We start from the raw sequence: 27251 nt of genomic DNA on the forward strand, positions 1-27251 counted from the left end.
TGCTGCGTTCAGGGACGCAGGGAAACCCCGGAAATCCAGCTCGCCTCAGCCTTGCGTTTTGTTGTTCTGTTTTGTTTTTGCCCAACTGCTCCCTGAATACATTTAACCCTGCTGATATTGATGTAAAATGTTCATTCTGTAAAGATCACGACGACCAGATAATGTTTTTACACTGGTCCCCAGGACAGACCACCACACTCACAGGCTCCAGGCTGGTCCCCAGGATAGACCACTACTCTCACTGAGTCCAGGTTGGTCCCCAGGACAGACCCACATTCGAAGGGTCCAGGCTGGTCCCCAGGACAGACCACCATACAGGGTCCAGGACAGACCCACACTCGCAGGGTCCAGGCTGGTCCCCAGGACAGACCACCATACAGGGTCCAGGCTGGTCCCCAGGACAGACCACCATACAGGGTCCAGGACAGACCCACACTCACAGGGTCCAGGCTGGTCCCCAGGACAGACCACCATACAGGGTCCAGGACAGACCCACACTCACAGGGTCCAGGCTGGTCCCCAGGACAGACCACGCCCTCCTCAGAAGCTTGTCTAGTCTGTTTAGTGTCTGCAGCCTTTATTAATATTTATAAGGACTTAATTTATTTGAAAATGTTTGGTTTGGTTTTACAGGCAATCTATCTAATAAAGGTGATTCCGTCTGTATGTATGTCGACTTTAAATTCAAACTGACGAGCGTAGTCCCAAATATGTGCAGTCATAGCGCCACCTATTGGCAGCACAAAAAGCGGTTTATCTCGAGAACTGTTTGTCCGGTCGACTTCAAACTTGGTGGGTGCGCTGCTGGGGACCCAAGAAAGAGCAATCTCGAATTTTGTGCAATTCGACCAATCAGAACATGGCTTTCACATATCTCGAGAACCATTCGTCCGATAGACTTCAAACTTGGCGGGTGCACTGCTGGGGACCCAAGAAAGTGCAGTGTCAAATTTCACGCAATTCAATCAATTGGGGGAGCAGTGCAAGCAGGCTTAAATGGGGGGTTGAAGAGTGGGAGAGCATGATGTGTGAATGGAGGGAAGGGGAGGGAGGGGAACGGGCACTGCACTAGTAATAGTAAATGTAGGAACCAGTGCTATATGATCAGTCTTATCATTAGGCCTATCCTAGCTAAATTTCATATTCACAAATGTAAATTCACAAAAAGTGAAAAATTCACACAAAAAACTCATACACCCAGATCAAACTGGCTTAATAAAATCCCACTTATCGTCAGACAATATCCACAGACTCTTACATTGATTCATCTTCCAATAGCCCAACCCCATGTGCCGTACTCTCCCTAGATGCTGACAAAGTATTTGATCGCTTGGAGTGGCACTATCTGTGGTCAGTGCTGCCACACATAGGGTTTGGAAACCAGTTCATTACTATGATACAAACTCTATACTCTTATCCCACTGCAATGGTGATGACTGATAATAGATGCTCCACCCAATTTCCTATCTCTATATCCTCTAGACCAGGGTTTTTCAAAGTGTGGGAGACTGAACCTCCCCTCAGAGAACAGACAGCTGCACCTCCCCAACCCCCCAATTATTATTGCCATTATTACTATATTATTGTTGTATGCTCCACTCCGGCATAACAAATTCCAAAAATGTTGTAAACATCTTTATCCTATATGAAAGACATAGTTCAGAGATAGACCTACAGTAGTTTTGGCAAATTGTACTGGTTTTCCCACTTTCCCAGAGTTAGAGACTAATAAATGCTATCAGACAGACCTTTTTTATGCATTTGGATGTAATCTGAAGTATGTCAACAGCAATATCAGGCTATCTTGCCTCAATTGAGTTGCAATGGGAACAAATAATCTTGATTGGGGGGCAGCAGCAGTGTGTGTGTGTGTGTGTGTGTGTGTGGGGGGCGGTATGCTGTATGCAGGCTTTGTCTGAGGGGAGGCCCGCTGTCTCAGACTTTGAAAACCCCTGCCTTAAAGTAATTATTTTTAAATTATTTCAAAACTAATGGAATACAATTAATCACATTTTGTATTCTAAATACATGTATTCCGTATTCACATTCCAGGTATCAAACTCATTTTAGTTCACGGGCCACATGCAAACCAATTTGGTCTCTGAAGTGACCAGACAAAGACAATCAATACATAATAACCGATAAATAAGAACACCTCCAAATTTCCCTGTTTTTTTGTGTGTAACAAATTACAGGTACATTTTAAGAACACTTTCATGTATGGATTATCTCAGCTACCAAATGATCAAATCTACTGTAAGTGTGCATTACAATTGATAGGAACTGCAATTCTCTATATCCAATTGTAATGAAAATAGTTGACCATTTAGTGATGAATACAGAAAACATATAGGCTACTTAATATTTATTTAACTTGCTCCTGAAACCTGGTACCTTGTAGCCATCACAAGTGCATCACATTGGATTGAAGGACTTCTCAGTGCAATTTTTACACTTTACAAAGTAATCCTGGGCTGGATTGGACCCTCTGGCGGGACAGTTCTGCACCCCGGGGCGTATGTTTGAGACCCCTGCTGTATATGAAGCAGACCAATCATCATGGTGGCGAGTGGTAAAACAGACAGTAGCACAGGCAAAGTATTTTTTGAATCCCTTTATTTCCCCCAAAAGGACATAACAGTAACATGTCAAAGAGTCACAGTTTCTGGCCTTTGCTAAACCAAAGGTGTCCGCTCACATTTCACCAGATTCTGCTGTGCGCAACAAGGACAGACGCAGCCAGTAATATTCAGCATATTCCCATTCCTAATAAGACGTAGCACACACCTTTTCTTTCCCTCAAAGATATCAGTCCCTTTCCAAATATTGTAGCCTACGCCTAGCTAACGACGCCAGTCATTCAATAGAAGAGGTGGACAAATCTGAAAGAGGGAAATGTGAAGCATGTTGATTCCATGGAGTATTTCACACTGGAGTCTTTCCTCAAATGTACTGTAACACAACCCGAACATCAGCATCTTATATCACAAAAGCACACCAATATTATCAACATGTTCCACTTGCTGCAAGCCTTTAAATTACACATCCACACTGGTCTGACGCCACGAGCTGAGCGCTTCCAAAGAACGCAAAAGACAGACACAACATTTACGCTGCTTATCCATTCCCCAGTCCACCTCAAGACAACTTGTCCTTACTGAAAATACTCAATGAACCACGAATAAGAGCTATTAATTAGATTGTTAAGTCTAATAGTGGACTCTAAAGATGGAAGCAGAAGAAACTCAAGCAAAAGTAAGGAAAGTAAAGAGACACAAATGGAAAATGTCTGCCTTTTATGAAGCTATTGCATTTCAGTGATTAAATTTAAAGCGCTTCTGAATTAGTACGGAGAGGAATTGTGTTGAGTTTATACAACAACAAAAAACGCAGTGTCTTATCAAAGTTATTGGCTTAGCAACTAGCTTGTATTGCCATTATTGGCTTAGGAACTGTAATGCACTGATTGCATCTGCGGAGGTCGGTAAAGGTGTAATTTTAAAGACTGAAAACTAAAAGTAGGAAAACTGAGGTAGTGAGGTAACTGTAACTGGGGCCCATTTTCACAAGTTGAGCCAGCATGTTGCCAGAGTGTTTCCTGTATAAAAACATAAAAAAGAGCCAAGCTTTTACTACTTGTCATTTTTGCACCAAAAAGTGGAAAAACCTGAGAACTGGTACTCGAAAGAATGCTGGTGACACAAAACACCGCACTGCAGTATAAGAGGATGCAGTTTAGGTTCATTGAGTAGCTGTGTGGTTAGGTCTCTTCCATGTGGGGAGAACAAAGATCAACCACTGGAGTGAATTTGGTGAGGCAGGAAAGTCGGACTGTGAAAGTAAGGAAGAAGGGCAACTGGATGGCTCAATATTGCTCACAGGCTGAACGATACAGTAGAAAATTCAAACTACTGACACGATCTCAGCTGTTGACTGAGCTCATCTGGGAGTGAAGAGTCTAGTTTTCTAAGTCAGTGTTCAGGGCTACAGGTGCTGTAACAGTAATGGTCTATGGGCCATTGCCAATGTGTGATGAGGTCATTGTTCCATAAAGCAGGCATTTATCTGAAACATTGTGTGCATTCCTACCTACTGGGACTACATTAGTCCTTTGTGTTTGAGGGTAAAAAGGGGGAGGGGGAGTGTAGGGGAAAGGCACGTCCTCTTCTTCCGTGGGGTAGAAATCATCATCCGGGGGCAGTTTACTGTGATGACAGGGAAACCATTAAAAAGCACAGTTCATGATATATCTATATCTATTCATAGATTTCTGATGACATCACACAACTGTTGCGGCGCCATCTTGAGGACCAATTTGAAACAAAAAGTTGCACTTTACCTGCTGCGAATTTGGAAATAGAGTGGAACATTAGTGTCAAACAAACATTAATATCTCAAAAACTATACATCACATCACTTATATTTTGACATTGTGAGTGTGCAGAAGTAGCTGAAGGGTTTGATGTGTAATAGATGTATGTAGTGTTAAAGTTGTATGAACTGTCACAATTTTAATGTGTGAATTTAGTAAAAAAGTACAGCCTGTAAAGTCTGGTAGAGTGAATTATAACATCATGCACTCAAGGCTGGCTCCATATAAAGGTTGAAAAAAGTATCAAACTGAAACTGATTTATCGAAAAGTACAAAGGTATCAAAAATAAGTTATTAGTACAAAGTATGAAAGAGTACCGTAGTTAAGATATCAAAGAGGCCGTGGTTTTAACAGTCCTCCCATATTAATTAATACACAGGACAAGATATTACTATCCCTTGTGCCAAAATCCGAGGAAAAACACATTTAGAAGCCCAATCCAGAATAAAACAGGTACTAAAAAGTTGTGTGCTGTGTTCGGCCCTCAAGATGACGGCCACAACAAAAACGTTACAAGACTGAAACCCACAAAATACTTTTGATTGTATTAATCACTAGAGTTAATTTAAACTGGACCACTTGTGTAGGAATGTTAACTTTGAATCACAACAACATTGTTTCTACAATCAAAGTCCTGCATGGTAGATATAATCAAAGGGTGCAGTACCTTTAGTTGGAACTACTGCATTTGCATCCTAAGCAGCCGCCGCTTGCCCTGAATAGTACAATGTACAAATCCATGTTAGACACCAGCTGAGACAGGCAGGGCAGAAAATCCATTTACAGTTTTATTGAAGCATCCTGATAATGAAACTTATCTATGTTATTACGACTGGGGTTGTCACTAGTTCAAGAAATCTTGTACCCATGCTTTGCCAGCACTTAAAACCCCTCCAACTTTATTCCAAACTATTGGTGTAACTGTATTCTACAACTGTCCTCTATTATGTAATAAGTTTGTAGGTTTGACTACCAACTCATGCACATGAGTCTTCAATTAATTAACTGTTGGTGCAGATTAGTAGTTACCTGATACCTCAGAGGCAGAGACTTCTTCATCATCTGGAGCTGGGATGATCCTTCCAGTCATGGGTCCCACTCCGAGCACCTTGGGCCTCTTGTCTGATTTGGATGCTCCCTCCAGCACCACAACAATGTACTCCCTTTTGGGATCTTCTGCCTTGGTCTCCACAGGGTCTGCAGCTGCAGGAGGTTCTGTAGATGTGGCTTCTTCTACATTCACAGAAACGGCTGGAACCTCTTCAGCAACTGGGAGCTCCTGGACCACTGCTGGGGCCTCTTCAACCGGTGCAGGCTCAGCAGCTATGACTTCTACTGGTCCAGGGGCCTCTTCTACTGGTACAGGAGCCTCCTCTACTGGTACAGGAGCCTCTTCTACTGGTGCAGCCTCAACTGGTGCAGTGACCTCTACTGATGCAACCTCAACTGGTGCAGGGGCCTCCTCTACTGGTGCAACCCCAACTGGTGCAGGAGCCTCCTCTACTGGTGCAACCTCAACTGGTGCAGGGGCCTCCTCGACTGGTGCAGCCTCAACTGGTGCAGGGACCTCCTCGACTGGTGTAACCTCAACTGGTGCAGGGGCCTCTTCAACTGGTGCAGGGGCCTCCTCGACTGGTGCAGCGTCAACTGTTGCAGGGACCTCCTCGACTGGTGTAACCTCAACTGGTGCAAAGACCTCTTCAACTGCTGCAACCACAACTGGTGCAGGGGCCTCTTCAACTGGTGCAGGGGCCTCCTCTACTGGTGCAACCTCAACTGGTGCAGGGACCTCTTCAACTGGTGCAGCCTCAACTGGTGCAGGGACCTCCTCTACTGGTGCAGCCTCAACTGGTGCAGGGACCTCCTCGACTGGTGTAACCTCAACTGGTGCAGGGGCCTCTTCAACTGGTGCAGGGGCCTCCTCGACTGGTGCAGCCTCAACTGGTGCAGGGACCTCTTCAACTGGTGCAGCCTCAACTGGTGCAGGGACCTCTTCAACTGGCGCAGCCTCAACTGGTGCAGGGGCCTCCTCTACTGGTGCAGTGACCTCTTCAACTGGTGCAGGAGCCTCCTCTACTGGTGCAGGGACCTCTTCAACTGGGGCAGCAGACCCCTCCACTGCTGCAGGGACCTCTTCAACTGGTGCAGGGGCCTCCTCTGCTGGCGGAGGGACCTCTTCTACTGGTGCAGGGGCCTCCTCTGCTGGTGCAGGGACCTCTTCTACTGGTGCAGCCTCAACTGGTGCAGGAGCCTCCTCAACTGGTGCCGGGGCCTCTTCGACAGGCACAACTTCCTTGACATCTTCAACAGTAGGTGCCACCTCTTCGTTTACTTCACTGACCTTCGGTAGCTCTAAGGTAGAGGCAGCTGCCAGAACTGCAACACAGAATCCAGCCACCCAAATATCACTGACTCTCAAGTCATATTAAAGACCAACTCCCACTCTTTCCCCACATACAGTTGACACAACTCTTTGAGGTGGTTAAAAAGTTGAGGTGGTGAGCCATACTAACTAGTTTTGTGTTTGTGAAACCCCAGTAATGATGGAAAATATGGTCTAAGAAATCCACTTGACTATGAAGGATGACGACCACGTGCAAGTGCAGTGTCAAAACTCCAGATGTTGAAGAAGTTGAACAAAGAGGAACAAAAGCATTTCACAAGAGTCATGTTAGTCACCAGGCAGTGTCACAAACCAAATGTAGTACTTTTACATAAATGTTGAGGCAAAAAACAGACAGCTTCCCACAGAAGTAGTACATAGACAAATAAGACAACATAACAATTGTAGGCCCATCAATAAATGGTCAATTCTGGTGGGTTTTATAATCATTGCTTTGTATTCAAGTTCTCTTTATATATAGGAATTTGAAGATATCCAGATGCATTCACTCTTGCATGCAAAACCTCATATCAAATATGATTACCCTAATCCAAAATTTTCAAGACTGAAACTGTGAATTTTAAAGAAGATTGTTGCAACATACTGCTTACATGTTATGCAAATATATCCATGTAAGCATTTCACAGTGCAAAGCAGGAGGGCGACTGAGGAAGAAAGAGTGTAGTGGCAAAGCGTTTTAATACTGCAACACTGTAACTTAACGTTGTAACAACGTAAGAAGTTGGGTGCAGAAAGCAGACATAGCAGAGGAAAGGAAAGCCTGAGGAAGTGCTACCCTCCAACATGAAGCATAAGAGGAATACCAGGTGCATGGAAGAAATAGTAACGAGTAAGCATGCGAGTATTGATCGTCAAAGACCATATTCCATGTGTAAAACATCTGCAAATATAAATACACAAATTAGAAAAAGGCCTCCCTGCCAAATACACTGTATTACTAGAAATAGGCACACAGGTCATAGTTCTTTTTTTTATGTGTGTTGAAATTAACTAGGTATACTTTACTTTTGACTTGCCACTGCCTCAGAGAATTTGGCATATTTGTGAAATATGACAAAATATTGTATAAGCAAGCCACAAAAAAGAAAAACATTTCCATGGCCAACATACTACGGTAATTATTTTAAGTCAATTGTTGTGGTGCATTGATTCATTGAGACCATTAATCTGGAATGAATAGTTAAAAATTAGGGATGCTGACGACTAGTCGGTTAAATGTTGAAATGCCCACTCCCTCACTAGTCGGCACGAGAAATACTAGTTGGTTAAACGATAATTAAATTATCATAATAATAAACAATGCGAGCGGGAGCTGTTGCGTCTTTACCTGCCACTACTATAGCCCCCCTCTAATGCTCGGATGTAAACACACCAGGCATGTGTTAGTGGGAGTGGAGCATTGGCTGTAACATAGTGGAAAGGAGTGGAAGGGAGATGGCGTTTCATAAAACCAACACACAGTTTGGCAGTATTTTGATCCAGTAAATGAAAATATGGTTGTATGTAGGCTGTGTCATGTAAAACTGGCATATAACGTTAACCACTCGACCAACATTCAGCACAGGCATTTGGACGCAAGGACATGTGGACGCTATGGCATTGCTAATGCGTTAGCCAGACAAGCTAACCCGTTAGCCACACAAGATAGCACAGCTCACAGGCAATGAATGACTGCACAAGATGCTTCCACTCAACTTTGTTGAACGCAAAGGCTTCCGAAAGTTAAATGGACTATATTTCGCCTGAATACACGGCGCTGGGGCAAGTTATTGATGTTTTCTGATGTGCAGTGTTCATAAACAGCGCAAGATGTTGTGCATATTGACGATTATGATGAACGAATGATTAACCGTTTCAAATGGCTCTAAATACACACACAATTTTTTCTGACGTTTTAACCTTAGATTAAATTGCGCTCAGTTTTGGCTGTTTTCTAAGCCTTTTCTTACTTGCATCCCTACTAGAAATGCCTGCCCTCAAAAGCCCCAGTATAAATGAAAAGTTCGCGTAAACAGACCAAATTCAGACAAATTAAAGACGGGAGTAAATTTTTCCAGTTTAACAGCTTTATTGTATGCCTCAATGAATTACCGTAAATTGTTCACACTGCTCATTATCCAGTTATTAGCTATATAAAAATATGACCACACATTTTTCAAGTTGCTTTGTAGTTGTCGTTAACCTTAAGGAGTTTTGACAGTTTCACTTTACATTTAAGAATGACAAAAAAACAGTTACAGAGCACAATCAGCGCCATCTCATCTCACTGCAAGCTACAGTATATCACACAACTCAACGCCATATTTGCCATAGATGGTTTAACATTACAAAAAGGTGTGATACCTGGCAAAGAAGCACAAAATGACTTTTTATACAAAAATTACAGCGTTTTTGAAGTCAAAGCCGGAGTAACATTACCAAGTAAATCACAGTATTTGTGGCGTGTTCCTGCTTGTTCACTGGCTCCGTTTTTGGTTGTTTGTGTATAGATTGATAGGTATGCAGCTCGGGGAATCTGAGGTATTGTACGGCGACAGGCCAACTGTGCTAACTCTAATGGGGCTGAACCCCCAAAACTAGTGGGGTAAGAGGTGTGTGGTGATCTTAAAAGGGGAACGGGTAGGTTTTTGGTCATGTTTAACACTGAGAAATGAACTACCTACTGTACATGGGTGATCACATTTAGTTTACTCATAACTGCAAATGAGAGTTGCATGAAGTCATCACTGTTACTTGGCAAATGTCTGGCTGTGAAGGGGCTTTTTTCTGAGAAGACAGCCTTACTCCCTCCCTCCCCTGATATGTGAAGCGCTTTGTCTTGAAAGGCGCTATATAAATCAAATAAATTAAATTAATTAATTACTGGTGAGATGACCGTGGTGGTTTTAGCATCTCCAGACTCATGTAATGATCTGTACTTACTCAGCAGAGACCCCAAATTGTCAAGTGCAACATAGACAGCACATATTGATCTTACTCTGCACACCAGAAACAAGTATCCTGTATTTGAAGAATGCGGTGGAAATAACAGAATGATCTACTCTGCCTTCTCCATTCTCACACTTAAAAACATAGAATATGCACACAGCCCTTTACACGCACTCCAATAAATTAATGAGAAAAATATACATTTTAGGAAGATAGAAAGAAAATCATCTTTAAAAAGACGAACCCTGACACCTGAGGAATAGCAGCTCTAGTGGTTCTATGCCAGTGACTGTAGGTTATCGGTTAGATTGATTCTACTGTTGAAAGGGCTACAAGAGCCAACCCTGCTGTCAAGGCCTGTGTGAAGGGGTTAGGCCAGTGTGTGTGTGTGGTTGTGTCTCCCTGTGGTGAATGTGTGTTAAACCTCAGGCCTCGGAGGCAGCTGCCTCCTCCTCAGATGGAGGAGTCGTACCGTTGCTCTCGGGCTCCTCTGCGGCGGGTTGGGCCACAGCCTCGGCCGCCTCCTCCACTGCTTCGGCCACCTGGGCCACCTCCTCCGCGGCCGCCTCCACTTCCTGCGCGGCCTCCACGACCGCTTCTGCCGCCTCCACCACCACCTCAGCAGCTTCAGCGACCACGTCGGCTACCTCCTCCACCACAGCCTCTGCCTCGGACTCTGCCACAGCGCCTACACCGACCTCCTCCTCGGCTCCACCGCCCTCCTCCTCGGCTCCAGCCTCCTCGGCCACTGCTTCCTCCTCCGCTGCTTCCTCCTCCGCTGCTTCCTCCTCCTCCTCATCTCCACCTGCAACACAAGAACGGCAGAAGGGGAAAAGTCAGCTCGAGAACTGGTTTGATTCAAAGAGCTCACACATTCTCCTCCACAAGCAGCCGACGATACTCTTAATGATGCTCAGATCATGGCCAACTCCCGCTCCCAAAGCCACATTACTGCCCTCTATGGATAGTGTGAGGTAGTATTCTACCCTGCCACATGCGGTTTGTTTGACCATTAACATCATTTAACTTGCCTGGGTCCATCACTCCACCGAGTTGGCTGCTTCTGGTCTGGCATCATGACATGAAACAGCGCATGTTTACGCGCATGTTGATAAAATGTCCGGTCCAATGGGTGCCAAGGGGGACTAACAGCCAATCAGCGCCAATAAATAACGGGTGGGACTAATGCCGTTGTCAAGCACACCAGACCTAACAACAATAGTAACCGCGAGAGATGGTGCGATCGCTCGGCAAGCGATCGGAATCTGCCCATTTTGAGCTCAAATATGAGATCGGGGATTTACGATAATGCTTTATTGTTGCCGATTGCACAAGTCGATCATCATGCACATGGAAAACGCATCAGGCAGCCCATTTCTCAGCTGTGTTGGAGGAGTTGCTGCGCTCACTAACACACAAACACACAACCCCCAGAGCAGCCGCACGCAGCGACAGGTACAGACGTCAGCTCTCCTACTTTCCAGACAGCAAAGAGGTCGTTTCATGGCAGTTTCGTCCACATTTCCGAACTATGACTGCTTGAGGAGCGTTAACCGTTGTCCCGTTTTATATTCTATCATGTTTTACTCCAGATACAGAGTCTTCTGGTAAAGTTACATTGAACAGCAAGCAAGGTGTCGGGTTTCAGCCCATGTGCTCCACCAAACTCTCCCTAATCAAAATGAAAACATTAACCCCTTCAAACCACCACTCTCTCTCCCTCCCTGTTAGTATTGTATTAGCTGTAGTTAACATTAGTATTAGTATTTGATGGTTGTTACTGTCACTGTTATCATTTGTGGCAGTGCATACTTTCGATTTGATGTGTGAAATGTAGGCCTATATAGACCTAGAATTACAGTATAGACTGCTACAGCTGTTCTTTAAAAAAATGGCATGGCGATCGGTATCTTAGATATTTCTCATCGGCGGCAAAAAAAAAACGTGATTGGAGCACCCCTAGTGACCGCTATAGACAAGATGGATGCTATCGAGTTGACGAACGGTCACCCCCCTCAATGAAAGTGGATGGGGCTTCCCACATTGAGATTGCGTCCCAAATTTCCAGTCCCCCTGGAGGTACCAAATTGACCGAAGCTGCACTAATTTCTGTCTCACTCATGCCAACTGGTGGATGAACGCGGTAACATGCTTCCCAAATTGACTGAAAACCCAATCTCCATCCACCTTGGAACCTTCCCCTAGGTACCAATCCCCCTCTGGGATTTCCCCATGGAAAACGGTTTGAGTGGAGGCAATGCCAGACTCAAGGAGGAAATGGAGTGTAACCAACTGACAATTCAGTCTGACATCAGGCTATCATTTAATGACATTTCTGAGACAAACCGCACATATATCACTTGCTGGGTTTCCATCCAAGAATTTGTCAATTATGATTTTGCAACATTTCTCTACGTAATTGCAAAAATGTTTTTATGCACACTCCAAGGAAAAATACATAAATAGCGATGAAAATGTATTTATAGAATAAATAATTTGTAGTTAATTTTGTGTGTGTGAAATTTGCCTGGCAGTTGGATGGAAACTTAGCTACTCCTGGCTGATATATTCCAATGCGGTCATTAATCGTTTAGCGGTCCTACAGGCCAATCCAGAACACAGAAGCATCTGTCATAGCCATGCCACTCCAGACCTTACCACTTCTCAGCGAATACTCCCATCTGCAACAAAAAACCTTGAGGCAACACGTTCACGACACCACTGCATGCAAACTCAAAAGAGGAACAAGACGAAGACGAGGGAAAGGGACGGAGTGCAGGTAGGTGTAGAGTAGAGGGGGTGGAAGGTAAATATGTTGGTTTCTTACCATCCAATTACAAGCTACCAGTTATCAGGAGCTCTGCAGTGAGAGAGACACTGAGACAGCCCGGGTAGATCGTGCATCTTTAATCTTAAACCTCTTGCCATTTGTTAGATGTATCCATTAAAGTCATTGGGAGCTTTGCTGTGGCATGCTATACTAACTATGAGTAATAGTAGGTTTCACTTTAGTATAAACTGTGTTGAGCAATAGTATTCTCCATGCTAATAATTTAGCATACACTATGTTGAGAGATAGTAGCTTCCATGCCAATACTTGTAGGAAACTTGTGTAGGAAACTGGTCAACATTAAATTTAACGTAATATAAAAATAACACAATTTGCAACTAGTAGGACTACAGTACAGTATTGTGGTGGGAGACTCTGTACAGTCACTGCGCAATGAATTAATATGTGTTTTTTCTCTTGAAGTAGTTCCAAATATAAACCTGGCTACATTGGCTATGTTGAGTTAATGTTATTTCATGTTTAAAATTTATGAATCAGGTTTTTGAACATCTTTTAATTAGACTACTGTAAGATCTTCTTACTCTGGATTATGCTAGTGGCCTATCACTCAAAAAAGTGTATGCTAAAGTGTTAGCATGGCATTGGTGTCCATGTTCATTTGACGGCCAAGTTGACAAACAGGCCAATCTCCCACAAAAACGTGATGCATTCCTTTAACATTGAACCAGGTAGCCATTCAACATCGAGGTAATCCAGTGCAAAAAAGTGGTTTGTGCCCATTTGTGTCAAGTTCGTTTTTCCTCTTCACAGATTTACTCATTGACATATTACAGCAGCAAGAGTTAGTTTCAGCATGGTGGAAATCTACTGAAAAATAATAAATAAAAGAACAACAGAGAAACAATATCCAGCAGGAACTGTCCAGAGGTTTTTGGTTGAACGTGGAACTTTTTCTGGCTTTCTTAGCGGTAGGTTTGGATCCTGTTCAGATCCAAAGAGTCCAGTTCTAGGACGAGTATCCAAATGGCCACAGAGGACCTTAGCTTTAGCATTACACTGAAAAGAGTAAAGATACAAAGAGTTAGAGAAACGCAAAAAAAGAAACTTGTTTTAAATATGAATCAAAGATAAGTTACATTAACAACCGTCACTGTTCATCCAAATTCAACCACAAGAGGCTATGCTTGTGAATTGATCAAGAAATGGATATTATGTGTTGCTAGCGAGATGCACTGGTGAGGTCAATGGCGATTGCTCTATGAGAAGAAGCCTTGGTTATTGGGCGATGAGAAAAAAAAAATCACAGTTTTTTGTCTGATCTGGACCTACATGTTATGGGCCATGGAAACAGAAATGGTGAGGCAAAGAAGCAGTCATAACGTTAAATCCAGCGTGGGAGCGAACGGACACAAACACACACTTTGGGGTGAGCTGAACTGGCGCGGTGGATTTCATGTTCCCATTTCCAGTGGGGCGAGCAATGGAATGTGTATTTTTGGTGACTGAATGGGAGTAGGCAGCTTTACCGTATACTACCATTGTCGTTAGTAGGAGCGGCATGGGGCTACTTTGTAATGCACACACAGGGAAGAGAAAGGCATATATCCCTTTAAGTGAGTGGTAATACACAGACATGGTGTGATTAGAGCATCTATTAGTGAGAGGATGAGGCAGAATCATATAGAGTGAACACATGCATGATGTGATTAGAGCATCTATTAGAGAGGATGAGGCAGAATCATATTATAGAGTAAACACAGACATGATGCTATATTAGAGCATCTATTAGTGAGATGATAAGCCAGAATCATAGAGTGAACACAGACATGATGTGATTAAAGCGTATATTTGTGAGATGATGAGCCAGAATCATATAGAGCATTGGTTCCCAAACTGTGATCTGCGAACCAACGGTGGTCCGCGGGGCTCCACCTGGTGGTCCGCCAGGGAATTGCAAAAGAAACAAAAACAACAAACTATATATTTTTTTTTTACAGAAAACAATTTTTTAGTAGCCGGATTTGGCCGATTTTCGGAAATATCGCGATATTTGGGAAATATCACAGTTTTGAACATTTACTTTCATAGGCTGCAGCAGGCTCAGTTTTAAAGCCAGAGTGAAGTTTCTGGTATCATATGAAACTAGAAGACCTAAGGAATCGATTTATACCAACCATGTCATGCTAGTTTGTCAGGAAGGTAGCTAAATAACACTCCAAGTTTCAAAGGGGTCCTCTTTTTCGCAGCCTAATGTTGGCAGGTGCGTGTGTGTCCGTTTTAAACCAGCTAGTAGCCTTATATTGTCATTTAGCTTTTCTGCTGCTATTGCATGGTTAAATCAGCTAATTTCTTTTTTTTGGGGGGGGGGGGGGGGGGGGGGTACGTAGTGGTATTTGGACGGAAAAGTTTGGGAACCCCTGATATAGAGTGAGGCTGTGAGGAGCAGAACCAAGCCCATGCCAAAGAGGTCAGTGATTTTAAATAAAGCAAAACATTCGTCAGGGCAGAACTCACCCTCTTCTTCCTCATCCCCGCCTGCAAACAGACAGACAGTAAGTCAGACAGACAGAGCTAGACAGACAGACAGAGTCACAGGCTTACAGAAACATATGGTTTAGTTACGCAACAATGATCTATGGATACGTTACTGCACAATGTTAAAAAATAAATCAGGAGCGCGTGTCGCAACCTTTCAGGTTCTAAAACGATACATTTTTATGTTGAATGTAATCATATGTTTTGTGTTTTAATTATTTTCTGAAATTTGCTTTTGCAGATAAGCCCATTCTCAAGGCATTTTCTTTAAACAGCCAAGATATTAAGAAAGCAAAGCTCTAATTTGAGGCTTTTATACATTTTGAAATTTTAATACAACACCAAGTGCCAACAGCTTCACTAGCTTGGCTGATTTTATTACTTAAAATGGGTTGTCTTGATTCCGAAGGCGTCAGACAAATCTGTTGACATTGTAGCTGTATATTCTGCCTGTATCAGTGCACCAAGTCAATCCTCTGGAGGCTCCAGTTAGCCTACCAAAACAAACTTCCACGCCGAGTGGGGAGAAGTTTCTATAATGACATCTAATCTCTCTATGGTCCTGCCTGACACTATCTAAACAGAGTGTAAACAGTGGCACGTGTTGGACCAAACCATGTTGTTTAGAGGAAGTGAGTTTGGCTTGGGGGAGAGGGCTGTATGGAAATCTTGAGTAGGGATCAACCGGTTAGGGTTAGCTAACCATAACCCTTAGAAGAGTTTTTTTTAATCACATATTTTTATTGATTTTAAACTGCAAACTTGGTACATCCTCTTACAAAGATGAAATGGTTACATCACATATAACAGCATTAGTTCCCTCCCCTCACACCCGCCCTCCTCTGAACTCTGAGCCATCATTATATATAAAAACAAGTGTCAATTTCCAAACTGAAAACGTAGATGTAGAACAGGGGTGCCCACACTTTTTCAGCTTGGGAGCTACTTTTAAAATGACCAAGTCAAAGTGATCTACCAAACATATTTATTTATATATATATACACTGAGTATACAGTGGAAAACAGTGGAACAGTGGAAAAACAGTGGAAAAACAGTAAAAAAATAAAATAAAAAACTCAATGCCATGCGATCTACCACACTACCTTCGCGATCGACCGGTCGATCGCGATCGACGTATTGGGCACCCCATAAACTATTTGTATGTGTAACCACATATATTCACATGTATGATTGCTTATACCGATATGTCTGTAGACCATTTTGAGTGTAATAAAGAAAGGAAAAAAAACACACAACGAACCAAAAACCAAAAGAAAGTGTGCAGTCTCACTTAGTAAATGTCATCGTTACAAAGATAGCTTATCAGGATTTGATTCCAAAAACGCAATAAACGAATCCCATATGTTATGAAAAATGTGACTTTTCTGTTTGATTATATATGTAAGCCTTTCCTTTGAAGAGGTTTTTAATTAAGGAGCTCAGTGCTGATCCAGGATAATTTTGTGACTCATGTTATATAATTAGCAAGCCAGTGGAAGGGATCTGCTGTGTAATGGTCACACTCCTAGTTTAACAGAGTAGAGCAGATGAGAAATGCATGTGGTGAGGATGGGCAGGAGAGGTGAGCGGTGGACTTACTCTTATAGGGCCATGGTTTGGGCACCCAGTCTTTCTTGGGTCGGGCGTTGAGTCCCGCAATGCGGTCATCGTATCTGGCCTGGTCTGTGGTCACAGTGCTGTAGGCCTGTGGAGAAGGGATTATTAATGCAGCTGTCAGGGTTCCTACACACTTTCCATTTTAAAATTGCAAACTTTTCCATACTAAGATTTCTAGACTTCTCGGTAGATTTCTCAGACCATATTTAACATCGGAATACCAACAGGTTCTCTCGACTCGAGAGAAACAAAATATGCCGATTTGTCACACCCCTCAGCGTTATTATTTGGATGCGCATGTTCCTCCAGGACAGACACAGACTCTTTATGTATTAACCACCCCAGAGGAGCCTGCTGCTAGACTCGCACCCACTATGATTCCACTGAAAGACGATAAATAATAATATTGAATTATCGCCCAACACTAGGTTTAGGCAAGTAAAACAACGGTTAGGTTTAGGCAACAATAGCAACTTGGTTGGGGTTGGGGTTATGGTTTGGGTCGGGGTTGGAACCAAGTCTCTCCTTGACCAAGTCAGATATAGTCAGAGATAGTTCACAGATACAGTAGTTTTGGAGAATCTGACTGGAATTTCAGTTAATTCTTGAGTCCAAGTGGACGTTTGAAGCAAATTGGAAGAAATTCTGTCCAGGCGTTCCTGAGATATCACATTAACGAGCTTGAAAAGCATGATGCATGATGTTTTTAGTGAGCTGAAGAGCTCCTTCAGTGATCGGCTTGTTATGCCTAGGTGCTCTTCTGAGAGATTTAGAAAGTCCTTTGTATCCACTGCAGTGAGGTTTTTTAATGATTACTGTCGTTGATTGTTGCTGTTAATGATGTTGCTGCACTGTAGCCTATTCTCGACTGTTGCAATGTTTGGCATCCATGACTAAACCAGGAATTAGCCTAGGTAGGTGTCACACGGTGCTGTGCTCTCCCCTTTTTTGTACTGCTTGAGACATTGTATTGTATATCTATATTTTTTTCTACTGTTGTATTATTGGCTGTCTGTCCTATATGTACAGTGTGGTGGGACTCAGTTTTCCTCCCTGGGGGATTAATCAAGTATTTAGTATTGTATCGTAAAATGGCATTCGTGAGGTCACAGTGACCTTATCCTTTGACCACCAAAATCTACCGGTAATCAGTTCATCCTTCAGTCCAAGACAACGTTTGGTAAATTGGAAGAAATTCTGTCAAGGCATTCCAGAGATATCATGTTAAAGAGCTTGGAAATGGGGTTTGTGAGGTCACAGTGACCTTGAACTTTGACCTTTAACTCATTGAGTGCCAGCCACTTTTGGAAAACGGATGCTCCCAGTGCCAGAGTTTCAGAGCGTTTTCAGTGATTTCTCGAGGCCCACAGAATATTGTGTGATATTACTATGTAAACACCGAACACGCGCAAAGAACGATGAGACTCTCTTCTATCATCAGCAAAAAAAAGTTTATTGATATCATTTTCCATTCTTTAGTTATGAGCCGGAGAAGATAGGTTGATTTCACCAAAAAGAGACGTTTCAAATTAGAAGCTGAGATAATTAGCCTTTTGTGAAATTAAGCATTTCAAGCACCCCGCTCAACTGCAAACCCCACCTCCGTGGGAGTGTCTCTGGTGGCTCTCTGCTGCGTTTGCTCTGTACTGAAAAGTGCGCTACATCCAGCTTTTTTACAGCGTTCCGTGTGTATTTGTCACCAGCTCCCATGCTTCCAGTTGAGAATAATAACAACTCCACAACTAATCATGCGGATGGGCTATCGCAGCGGACACGGAGGGGCTCAATTGTGGCAGCAGATTGGCTGCTGCAGGCACAGCTAACGTTATGCTTCATGCATATCGATGCATACGGATGCGATTTCCGTTTCCCCATGACTTCTTCTCTCTTTTTTCCTCACCTTTCTCTAATCTGGAGAGCACTGTCGCCACCTAATGGGTCTGTAAAATAGCTTTTACACATTCAACATCCACCATACTTTCACAGGAGATGGATCAGGCTTTGATCCACGTCCCACCGTCAAAAAACGCAATTGACGACTTTAGTCGTCATTGGCACTGAACGTTACTACCGTATTTGAATTGACGACTATAGTCGTCATTGGCACTCAATGAGTTAACCACCAAAATGTAATCAGTTCATTATTGAGTCCAAGTGGACATTTGAGGCAAATGTGATGAAATTCCGTCAAGGCATTCCTGAGATATCGTGTTAACGAGCATGAAAGGAGCGGTCGTGAGGTCACAGTGACCTTGAACTTTGACCACCAAAATCTAATCAGTTCATCCTTGAGTCCAAGTGGACGTTTGAGACAAATTCAAAGAAATTCCATCAAGGCATTCCCGAGATATCGTGTTAATGAGCTTGAGAATGGCGTTCGTGAGGTCACAGTGACCTTGAATCACCAAAATCGAATCAGTTCATCCTTGCGTACAAGTCAACGTTTGAGCCAAATTGGAAGAAATTCCGTCAAGGCATTCCTGAGATATCGCGTTAATGAACTTGGGAATGGCGTTCGTGAGGTCACAGTGATCTTGAACTTTGACCACCAAAATGTAATCAGGTCATCATTGAGTGCAAGTCGATGTTTCAGGCAAATTTGATTAAATTCCGTCAAGGCGTTCCTCAGATATCGCGTTAACGATCATCGGACATACGGACGGACAACCCAAAACCATAATGCCTCCGGCCTGGCTATCTCCGGCGGGAAGGCATAAACAACGAATACCAGTAGTCGGATACTCAGAATAGACTAGGGCTGGGACGGATCACGGATAATCCGTGACCCGTACGGATCAGCCCCCACGGTTCGGAACGTCGTGGTCCGCGGACCACCCCCCCCCCCTTTCGTTTCATTTAACGTTTAACGTTAGTGTATGAGAACGCCTGCAGCGCAGCCAGACACAGACAGGCATCATGGCAAGCACAAGTGAGCTTCCTCATCCCTTCGCTGTAAAGTCCCTCTGAAGGCTGTGGCTAGTGGCTACTAAAGACAGCAAACTTATTTCAACACCTCTGAAAAAGCACAGGAATGCGAGCAGCATGTTGCGTGCTGCACAAGATAGCGGGAGCCACAACACGCACACACACACACGCGCACACGTTTCACGAACACATTATCACCGGATGGTGAAATGTTGCCTTGGACACATAACAACAAAACAACACGTGGGGCCACCGAGTAGCATAACGTAGCATCAACGTTATGTTTCCAGACTCACCCGGTCTGGTCTGTACCCGTGTCATGTGACTACGTTAGCAAGCAACAGGCAGGAAGTTAGGCGCAGCGACACCTAAAACAGGAAGTTGGGTTGTTTTGCCTTCAGAGTAAAAGCATAAATTGTGTCATGAGAAAAAAAAAAATTTGAGCTGTGCAGGGCAACAAATGGTTAGAGAAGTATAATAGTATTAAAAATTCAAATCGAAAATCTAATTTTGAGAGAAAAAATCTGATATAGCCTATTTATTTATTTTTGCTGATCCGAAAAATCCGTGATCCGTGGCTCAAAATCCGTCACGCGATCCGATCCGTGGGTTTTCTGATCCGTCCCAGCCCTAGAATAGACAGTCTGGAAACAAACATTTAACCATATTCTTTTCCTCTTTCCATACTTTTCCAGACCTGGAACATACTAAAATCAAATTGAGTAGGAACCCTGAGCTCTCTTCAGTCAGAATCAGAGCCATTTCCTTCACATCACGTTTCCCCTGGGATGGAGCTGTAGCAGCGGAGGTGAAGCGTGCGCATTTTGAAAAAGAGGTTTCCATCTCTCTGCTAGCACCAGAAGGGCTCTTGAGATCTAAGTACTAGGGATGTAACTTACAAGGCCTCGTGCAAAATGTAGGATTAGGATGAGTCCTAATTTAGGACTAGCCTTAGAGGATTGTTTCTGCAAAACAGATGCAGTGATGTATTTAGAGCTTGGTTCATCACCAGCCAAATTGGCGAGTAACTTTACAATGTTACCCGCCACAGTACATTTTACCTGCATTTGGCGGGTTGGTGGGTGTTAATTTCAAGCCCTGCTACTAACTGTCACCAAATGCTAACACACAGTCCCAAACTGATTCACAATTCATGAGATTGTGAACGTGTGAGGCTCAACCCCCTAGATGTCGTCGTTGCCAAATGGATGATAGACATATTCAAACGGGACCGTATCATAAGTAGAGACAAACTGAACTTACATATGAGGAAGCAGCAACAAAGGCTCCTCCACAGAGCAAGGTGTAGAGGATGTTCTCCCCAGTCCCGCCGGGAAGCGACGACATCTGCCGCCGCTGCACAACTGCAAAGGGTCAAAGGTCAAAAGGTCATGCATTAGATTCTCCTCAAACCTCTCATCAAATCTGGTAAGAATTTCTTAAAGCCCCATTCAGCAACTTTTCCAAGTTTCGCTAATGGGGAAACTGCGCCCTCTGGGTGCAACAGTATCGATATCGCCGTTTAAAGTCAACAAAACACAGCGCCAGAAAGCTCTATGTACATGTTGTGACATCGGGTACTCACCACGTGATTAAATAATAATCCATAGTTACGTGAAACGTCATTTTCGTAGCAAATCCGCACCGAGTTACTTCCCTGTTTTCCTGAACACAGCACTTCCGCTGTACACACAGCATGCGCGGTATGCCGCTCACGCTGTCTCCGGGACGCCGGCTCAAAAATGCTTAGTGCCAGGAGAGGCCTTTGGAGGGCGCTGTGGGACCAATAGAGGTGACATTCTACCTCTTAAAATACACTGGACCAAAGAGCATGGAAGGAAAGAGACGAAACTCCGGCCATTTTTGGAAACAGAATGCGCCTCGCAGTGGTCAGCTGCGGTAGCGCGGGCCCCTATAATCAGCCTCTCTAAACAGTAACTCAACGGGAGAACACTCTAAATTTCGTGGATTCACATCTTTTCTGGGCGTACTGCAAATCTTGATTGAAGTGGTGTAGTGCAGGGATGTAAAACAACAACCATATTGTGGAAACTAAGCAAAATTTTTCGTTTTTTTCTTTTAGTTTTTTCAAGATAAATAGTAAATGCAAAGGACCCGAGGTTAAAACCACGGCAACACACTTCTGACGGAGTGGACGACAGCCGCATTAGCTATTTATCTTGAAAAAACTAAACAAAGAAAACGAAACATTTTGCTTAGTTTCCACAATATGGTTGTTGTTTTACATCCCTGCACTACACCACTTCAGTCAAGATTTGCAGTACGCCCGGAAAAGATGTGAATCCACGAAATTTAGAGTGTTCTCCCGTTGAGTTACTGTTTAGAGAGGCTGATTATAGGGGCCCGCGCTACCGCAGCTGACCACTGCGAGCCTGTGCGAGGTTCTTTTGGCGCTGTCACGCTTCCAAAAATAAAAAATGGCGGAGGCTGCTGGGCGCTGATGTTGCAATGGGGCAATATGGAGCTTTCAGTTCTTTCCATAAAAGTTCTTTGACTGGACCATCTACAATGATTAAAAAGCTGTAGTATTAAGGTGAAAAGGTTACTGATTGGGGCTTTAAGTCTATCCCTCATTAATCCTGGCTTCTACCTTTGAGGAGAATAGTCAACAAGAGAGAAAAGACCATTTTCGGACTGGTTTTACGATAGAGTGATAGGAGATATGATGAACCAAAAACTAGCCATGGATTTATAGAAATTCCCCAGACCTCCATCACTCCCCCTTTGGATGACTGCATAGACCACAGGGTTTTCCATAAGCGCCAGCAGTCCAGCTACTTTCTTATCTTACTGTCACAAAAACTGCAATTTTGCGATACTGTGCTATAGACAAGCCAACCGCGGTGGATGCAAGCAACCGCCACAACCGTGCAGTGTTCACATTTGTGCTTTTTTCTGATGACACAGCCGAGGGCAACACACACAAAATTCAGGTCATGCAGTCATTCAGAGGTGTAGCTTCGTGAAATGGCCTCTAGTTTCCCAGCTGGGCGGTGTTTGGACTGCCAGGCCAATCACGGTGCTTAAACACGACAAACTCCACTAAACCAGGACGCTGAGTGACTTTAAACAAACGCACATTCAAACACAAAGCACTAATCTGCCATGGAGCTGAAAGGTTGTGTTGTGAAGATTTTTTTTTATAAAGAAGAAACTAAACATCTGATTCTATCCTATTTTCAAATTGAAAATACCCCAACCGCTCCAATGGAACTGATCAGTGGCCAGCAGATGAGACTGTGGTTGTACGGGTCAGCTTCCAGGTATGACTGTGTGTGTGAATGTGAACAGGGCGCTCCTGAAAAACAGAGCGTTGCTCTCAGTGAGACTCCCGGGAAGCTCCATTATGACTGAAGCTAACTGTGTGTCTAACTGCTGTGTTTCTGCTGCCTCGCCCGCAGCTCGGCTGCTGCGTGGCCTCGCACATGCAGATATGTGCAAACACATATTTCGCTCAACTTCACATCACTGATGACATCACAATGCTCTTATGACATCACTGATGACAGAGCGTAGCCCCTCCCTCGCAAGTGGAGACTGTAGGTTATATTGATATGCAAATTGGCATGTGATGTCAGTTATTCTGCGGCTGGCTAGTATTTTCAACCAGCTGGACACTGTATGCACTAGTGGAAAACCCTGAGCGGGTGGCTTTAAATAGATCCTACAGGATAGGGATAATGATGTGCTGCACAGTCCCATTAGCTTTGAAAGGGATCAGTGAGAAAGTGCCACAAGATGTTCTTGCTGGCTCACGATGCCTCCCTCTGGTTGGATCTTGCTGGCTCACGATGCCTTCCTCTCGGATTGGATAAGATGTTCTTGCTGGCTCACGATGCCTCCCTCTAGGATTGGATAAGATGTTCTTGCTGGCTCACGATGCCTCCCTCTGGTTGGATCTTGCTGGCTCACGATGCCTTCCTCTCGGATTGGATAAGATGTTCTTGCTGGCTCACGATGCCTCCCTCTGGTTGGATCTTGCTGGCTCACGATGCCTTCCTCTCGGATTGGATAAGATGTTCTTGCTGGCTCACGATGCCTCCCTCTCGGATAGGATGCGATAGATTTTGACGGCCAAAAATATGCCTGTCAGCCTGTGTTTGATGTCTGCATGCTGACGACGCACTCTCTCTGCCTTTGGAAAGAAAAGGCCTGCCTCAGCTGTCTGGGCATGGTTTGCCTGCAGTGTTTTAATTGATTGTCAAGAGGATTAAATACATCGGGTTCAGACAATTTTAGATGACAAAACTAATTTATGTGATGACACAGCTTATAGGTTGAGGTGATGTCTCGTCATAGACGCTCGGTTAGCTGGCTGGGGGCGTGGTCAAGGTGGGGTAAATCCCCAATTCTATCCATTCAGCAAAGTTAGAATTTAGCTGCTAGCCCAGCCCAGGCAGACATGATCGGGGATTTAACCACTGCATTAAATGCACATCTGAACAGACGTCTTGTGTTCTGCTCTAGAATCCCCAAACCTGTAGTTGAGAGCCGCAGCATCTTCCTTATAGATAGAGATATATGGGCAGTTTTACCCCACTCGCACACGCCAGCCGTATAACATTTTGTGGGTGTTCCCAGACATGCCGACTGTCTCTATGAGTAGACATGGATCTTAGTTTTGCATGACTAAGCAAAATGTTTGTTTAATTTGGCATGATCGCATTTTATTCTCGGCTTAACTCTGAGGAGTGTGACACTCCCCAAGAATTCCAGTCAAGCAGCATTGTGTTAATTTACTAACAGCAAGGCTTCTTCTAATACAATGTCACTTTCACTCTTTAATGCTTTGATTCTTTAATAACGCTTTCACTCTTTAATAACGCTTTCACTCTTTAATAACGCTTTAATAACGCTTTCACTAACGCTTTAATAATGCTTTCACTCAAAAATGCTTTGATTCTTTAACAACGCTTTCACTCTTTAATGCTTTGATTCTTTAATAACGCTTTCACTCTTTAACGCTTTCATTCTTTAATAACGCTTTAATAACACTTTAATAACGCTTTCACTCTAACGCTTTCACTCTTTAATGCTTTCATTCTTTAATAACGCTTTCACTCATTAATAACATTTTAATAAGGCTTTCACTCTTTAATAACTCTTTCACTCATTAATAACACTTTAATAATGCTTTCACTCTTTCACTCTTTAATAACGCTTTCACTCTTTAACGCTTTAATTCTTTAATAATGCTTTCACTCATTAATAACGCTTTAATAACACTTTAATAACGCTTTCACTCTTTAATGCTTTCATTCTTTAATAACGCTTTCACTCATTAATAACACTTTAATAACGCTTTCACTCTTTCACTCTTTAATAACGCTTTCACTCTATTGCTTTCATACTTTAATAATGCTTTCACTCATTAATAACACTTTAATAACGCTTTCACTCTCTGCTTTCACTCTTTAATAACACTTTAATAACGCTTTCACCCTAACCCTAGTCTCGCTGGCCAGCCTCCTCTCCCTTCCGTCCGAGGAGTCTGGCACCGCAGGTCTCCATAGTGGGATTGCGATGGGCGGCGCTTAGCGGCAGTGCCCTTGGAAAATAGTTTCCAACAATCCAATTTGCCGTTTTCAGCGTGTAGCAACGACCTAGCGTGTACGTTTCTGCCGTTAGCTTGCTAGCTAGTTAGCGTTGTTGTTTTCACTGAGGCGGCAAGGCACTATTTACAGCGACACACAGGGAGGAGGGAGCGGAAGCCGCTCTGATTGACATGGTCGGAGCCAATGACAGAGTTTGTAATAAGCCGGGAGCGGACATCCGGCTGCCACCGAAACAGTCGCTCCAATGGGAGAGCAGCTGTAGAGCAGGGGAGGGTTTATCCCTGTTGCCTGTTTCCGTGGCGCCAGACTCCTCGGACGGAAGGGAGAGGAGGCTGGTCAGCGAGACTACCCTAACCCTAATAATGTTTACTCTTGTAAACCAGCCTTTCTGTGAGGACTGCAGAGTATAGGAACCCCCGCTAAATAATAATAATAATAATAAAACATCTGCCTTGTGAGTGCAGGCAGCAGCTATGCAGATTAATTAAAAATGCCAATAAATGGCGGCAATTAATCAGCCCACCGATTAATCGGTCATCCTCTAATACCAGTATGCAGGAAAAACCTAATATTCAGAACAATGCGGTATGTTGTCAAAGAGGTTTCATTTCCGTCTCGGTGTCATTTTTATCGCCGTTCATTCCAGCAGAGCAGGTGTGTTTATTGTTATTGTTTCAACTCTCCTCCCAGGTTCATCCCCAAATTAATTTGCATCATCCCTGATCAAATTTTTCTGATTACTCCGACACTGACATGAATGTGGCATTAGGCCCCAGAATAACAGAGAGGTTTACAGCTGACACACACACACACGCGAAAAGAGAAGCTGCAGTACCGAGTGGCTCGTGGGGCGCGCTCACAGAGCTGTATATGAAGAGGAGGTCGCGTGCCTTTGGTGCTCTCTTTACATTGAGAACAGTCACACGCCTACCCACGTGACCAACACCGGCATCCATGTTGGATGTCTCCACGCTGCCCCTGGTCCTAATGAAGGTCACACAAACCTACACAATAACCCCCACTTTAGAAAAGAAGGCCGATATCACTGTTAAACTACGATCGTGGCTGGGCCAGTCGTTTACAACTACTTAATGTGGCAATTAGCCTATATCAATGCCGTTATAAAGTAGGCTACATTATTAACAAGCTGGCACTGGACGGCCCAATGAAAACCACTGCAGAGGATTAGATCTGACCCGCCGTGCCGTGCCTAATAGAGATAACACAGATATATAAAACGTGTTTAGATGTAACGCGTTATATCTCTACTAGTATGGAGGATACAGTCATTTGCTGTCGTCAGGCCAAAGTAGCTATTTTCTCAGGAGACCAAAAATGTCAACAACAGGGACAGTCACAGAATGTAACACTACACAGTGTCATAGTTACCCCCAAAAAGTCAACGTGACCTTCACTCCCCCATTGTGTAGGCTCGTTAACGACACATTACAGCAGCCGGTGCCGTCTGCAGTGTGTGGATGCAGTGGCAGGCAGGCAGGCGAAGCCACATGGGGACAAAATGTACCAAGCGACCAGTCACCACGCAGAGGAAGCGACGCGGAAAATAAACGGCGATGAGCCAACAGCAGCATTCCACCACTCACACCATGACAAACAAGGAAGGAACACAGATAGTTTAGTCTGGTTTGTGCTGAAACAAACTCACCATCCCGGGGCAAGCTGTAGGCTGCTTTCCGCGCCAGAGGCCCGACCCTCTGCCAGGCCGCTCTGCAGGAAAACATCGCTGCTCTCCTCTCCTAGGCTCCAGGCGCTACAGGAGGAATGACTGGCCGCTCTGTCACTGCTCTGCTCTGGGCTCAGTCAGTGGCCTGACTGCAGCTGTTGGGGAATGTGTGTGTGAGCAGCTAGTGAGCAGAGGAGACGCACAGTCCTGCCCCTTTGTTGCGCAAGACGATGTGTGCTGCTGTCCGTGGCTGCGTGCGGGTGCCAGGGTTGCCAGTTCCGTGTGGCAAAACCAGCACAATGGCCAGTAAAAACAAGCCCAAAAACCAGCCCAATACCAGAACTCAAAATATGCACTGCTTTAAAAGTCCAACAGCATTGCTATCATTGTCATGTCTACAAGTAACACCATAAATGT

The 27251-nt window shown here is 44.0% G+C and overlaps 1 protein-coding gene across 3 annotated transcripts; it reads right to left on the bottom strand.

Moving 5' to 3' along the window:
* Window positions 1–2618: 2618 nt before the first annotated feature.
* mgarpa (mitochondria localized glutamic acid rich protein a) lies at window positions 2619–27016 on the bottom strand. Of its 3 annotated transcripts, none has more exons than XM_083652083.1 (8): window positions 26817–27016; window positions 20838–20938; window positions 16632–16737; window positions 15011–15031; window positions 10178–10510; window positions 5410–6749; window positions 5041–5088; window positions 2619–4205 (listed from the first exon to the last, which is right to left on the bottom strand). In XM_083652083.1, the coding sequence occupies exons 1-7, from the start codon at window positions 26890–26892 to the stop codon at window positions 5053–5055; spliced, it is 2013 nt and encodes a 670-aa protein (XP_083508209.1). In that variant the 5' UTR covers window positions 26893–27016; the 3' UTR covers window positions 2619–4205; window positions 5041–5052. The 3 variants fall into 3 exon arrangements, with proteins under 3 accessions (XP_083508209.1, XP_083508210.1, XP_083508211.1); XM_083652084.1 differs by having other exon boundaries at window positions 5403–6749; XM_083652085.1 differs by lacking the exon at window positions 15011–15031.
* Window positions 27017–27251: the final 235 nt, after the last annotated feature.

The sequence above is a fragment of the Poromitra crassiceps genome (assembly GCF_964638095.1).
Source record: "Poromitra crassiceps genome assembly, chromosome: 15".
Lineage (NCBI taxonomy): Eukaryota > Metazoa > Chordata > Actinopteri > Beryciformes > Melamphaidae > Poromitra > Poromitra crassiceps.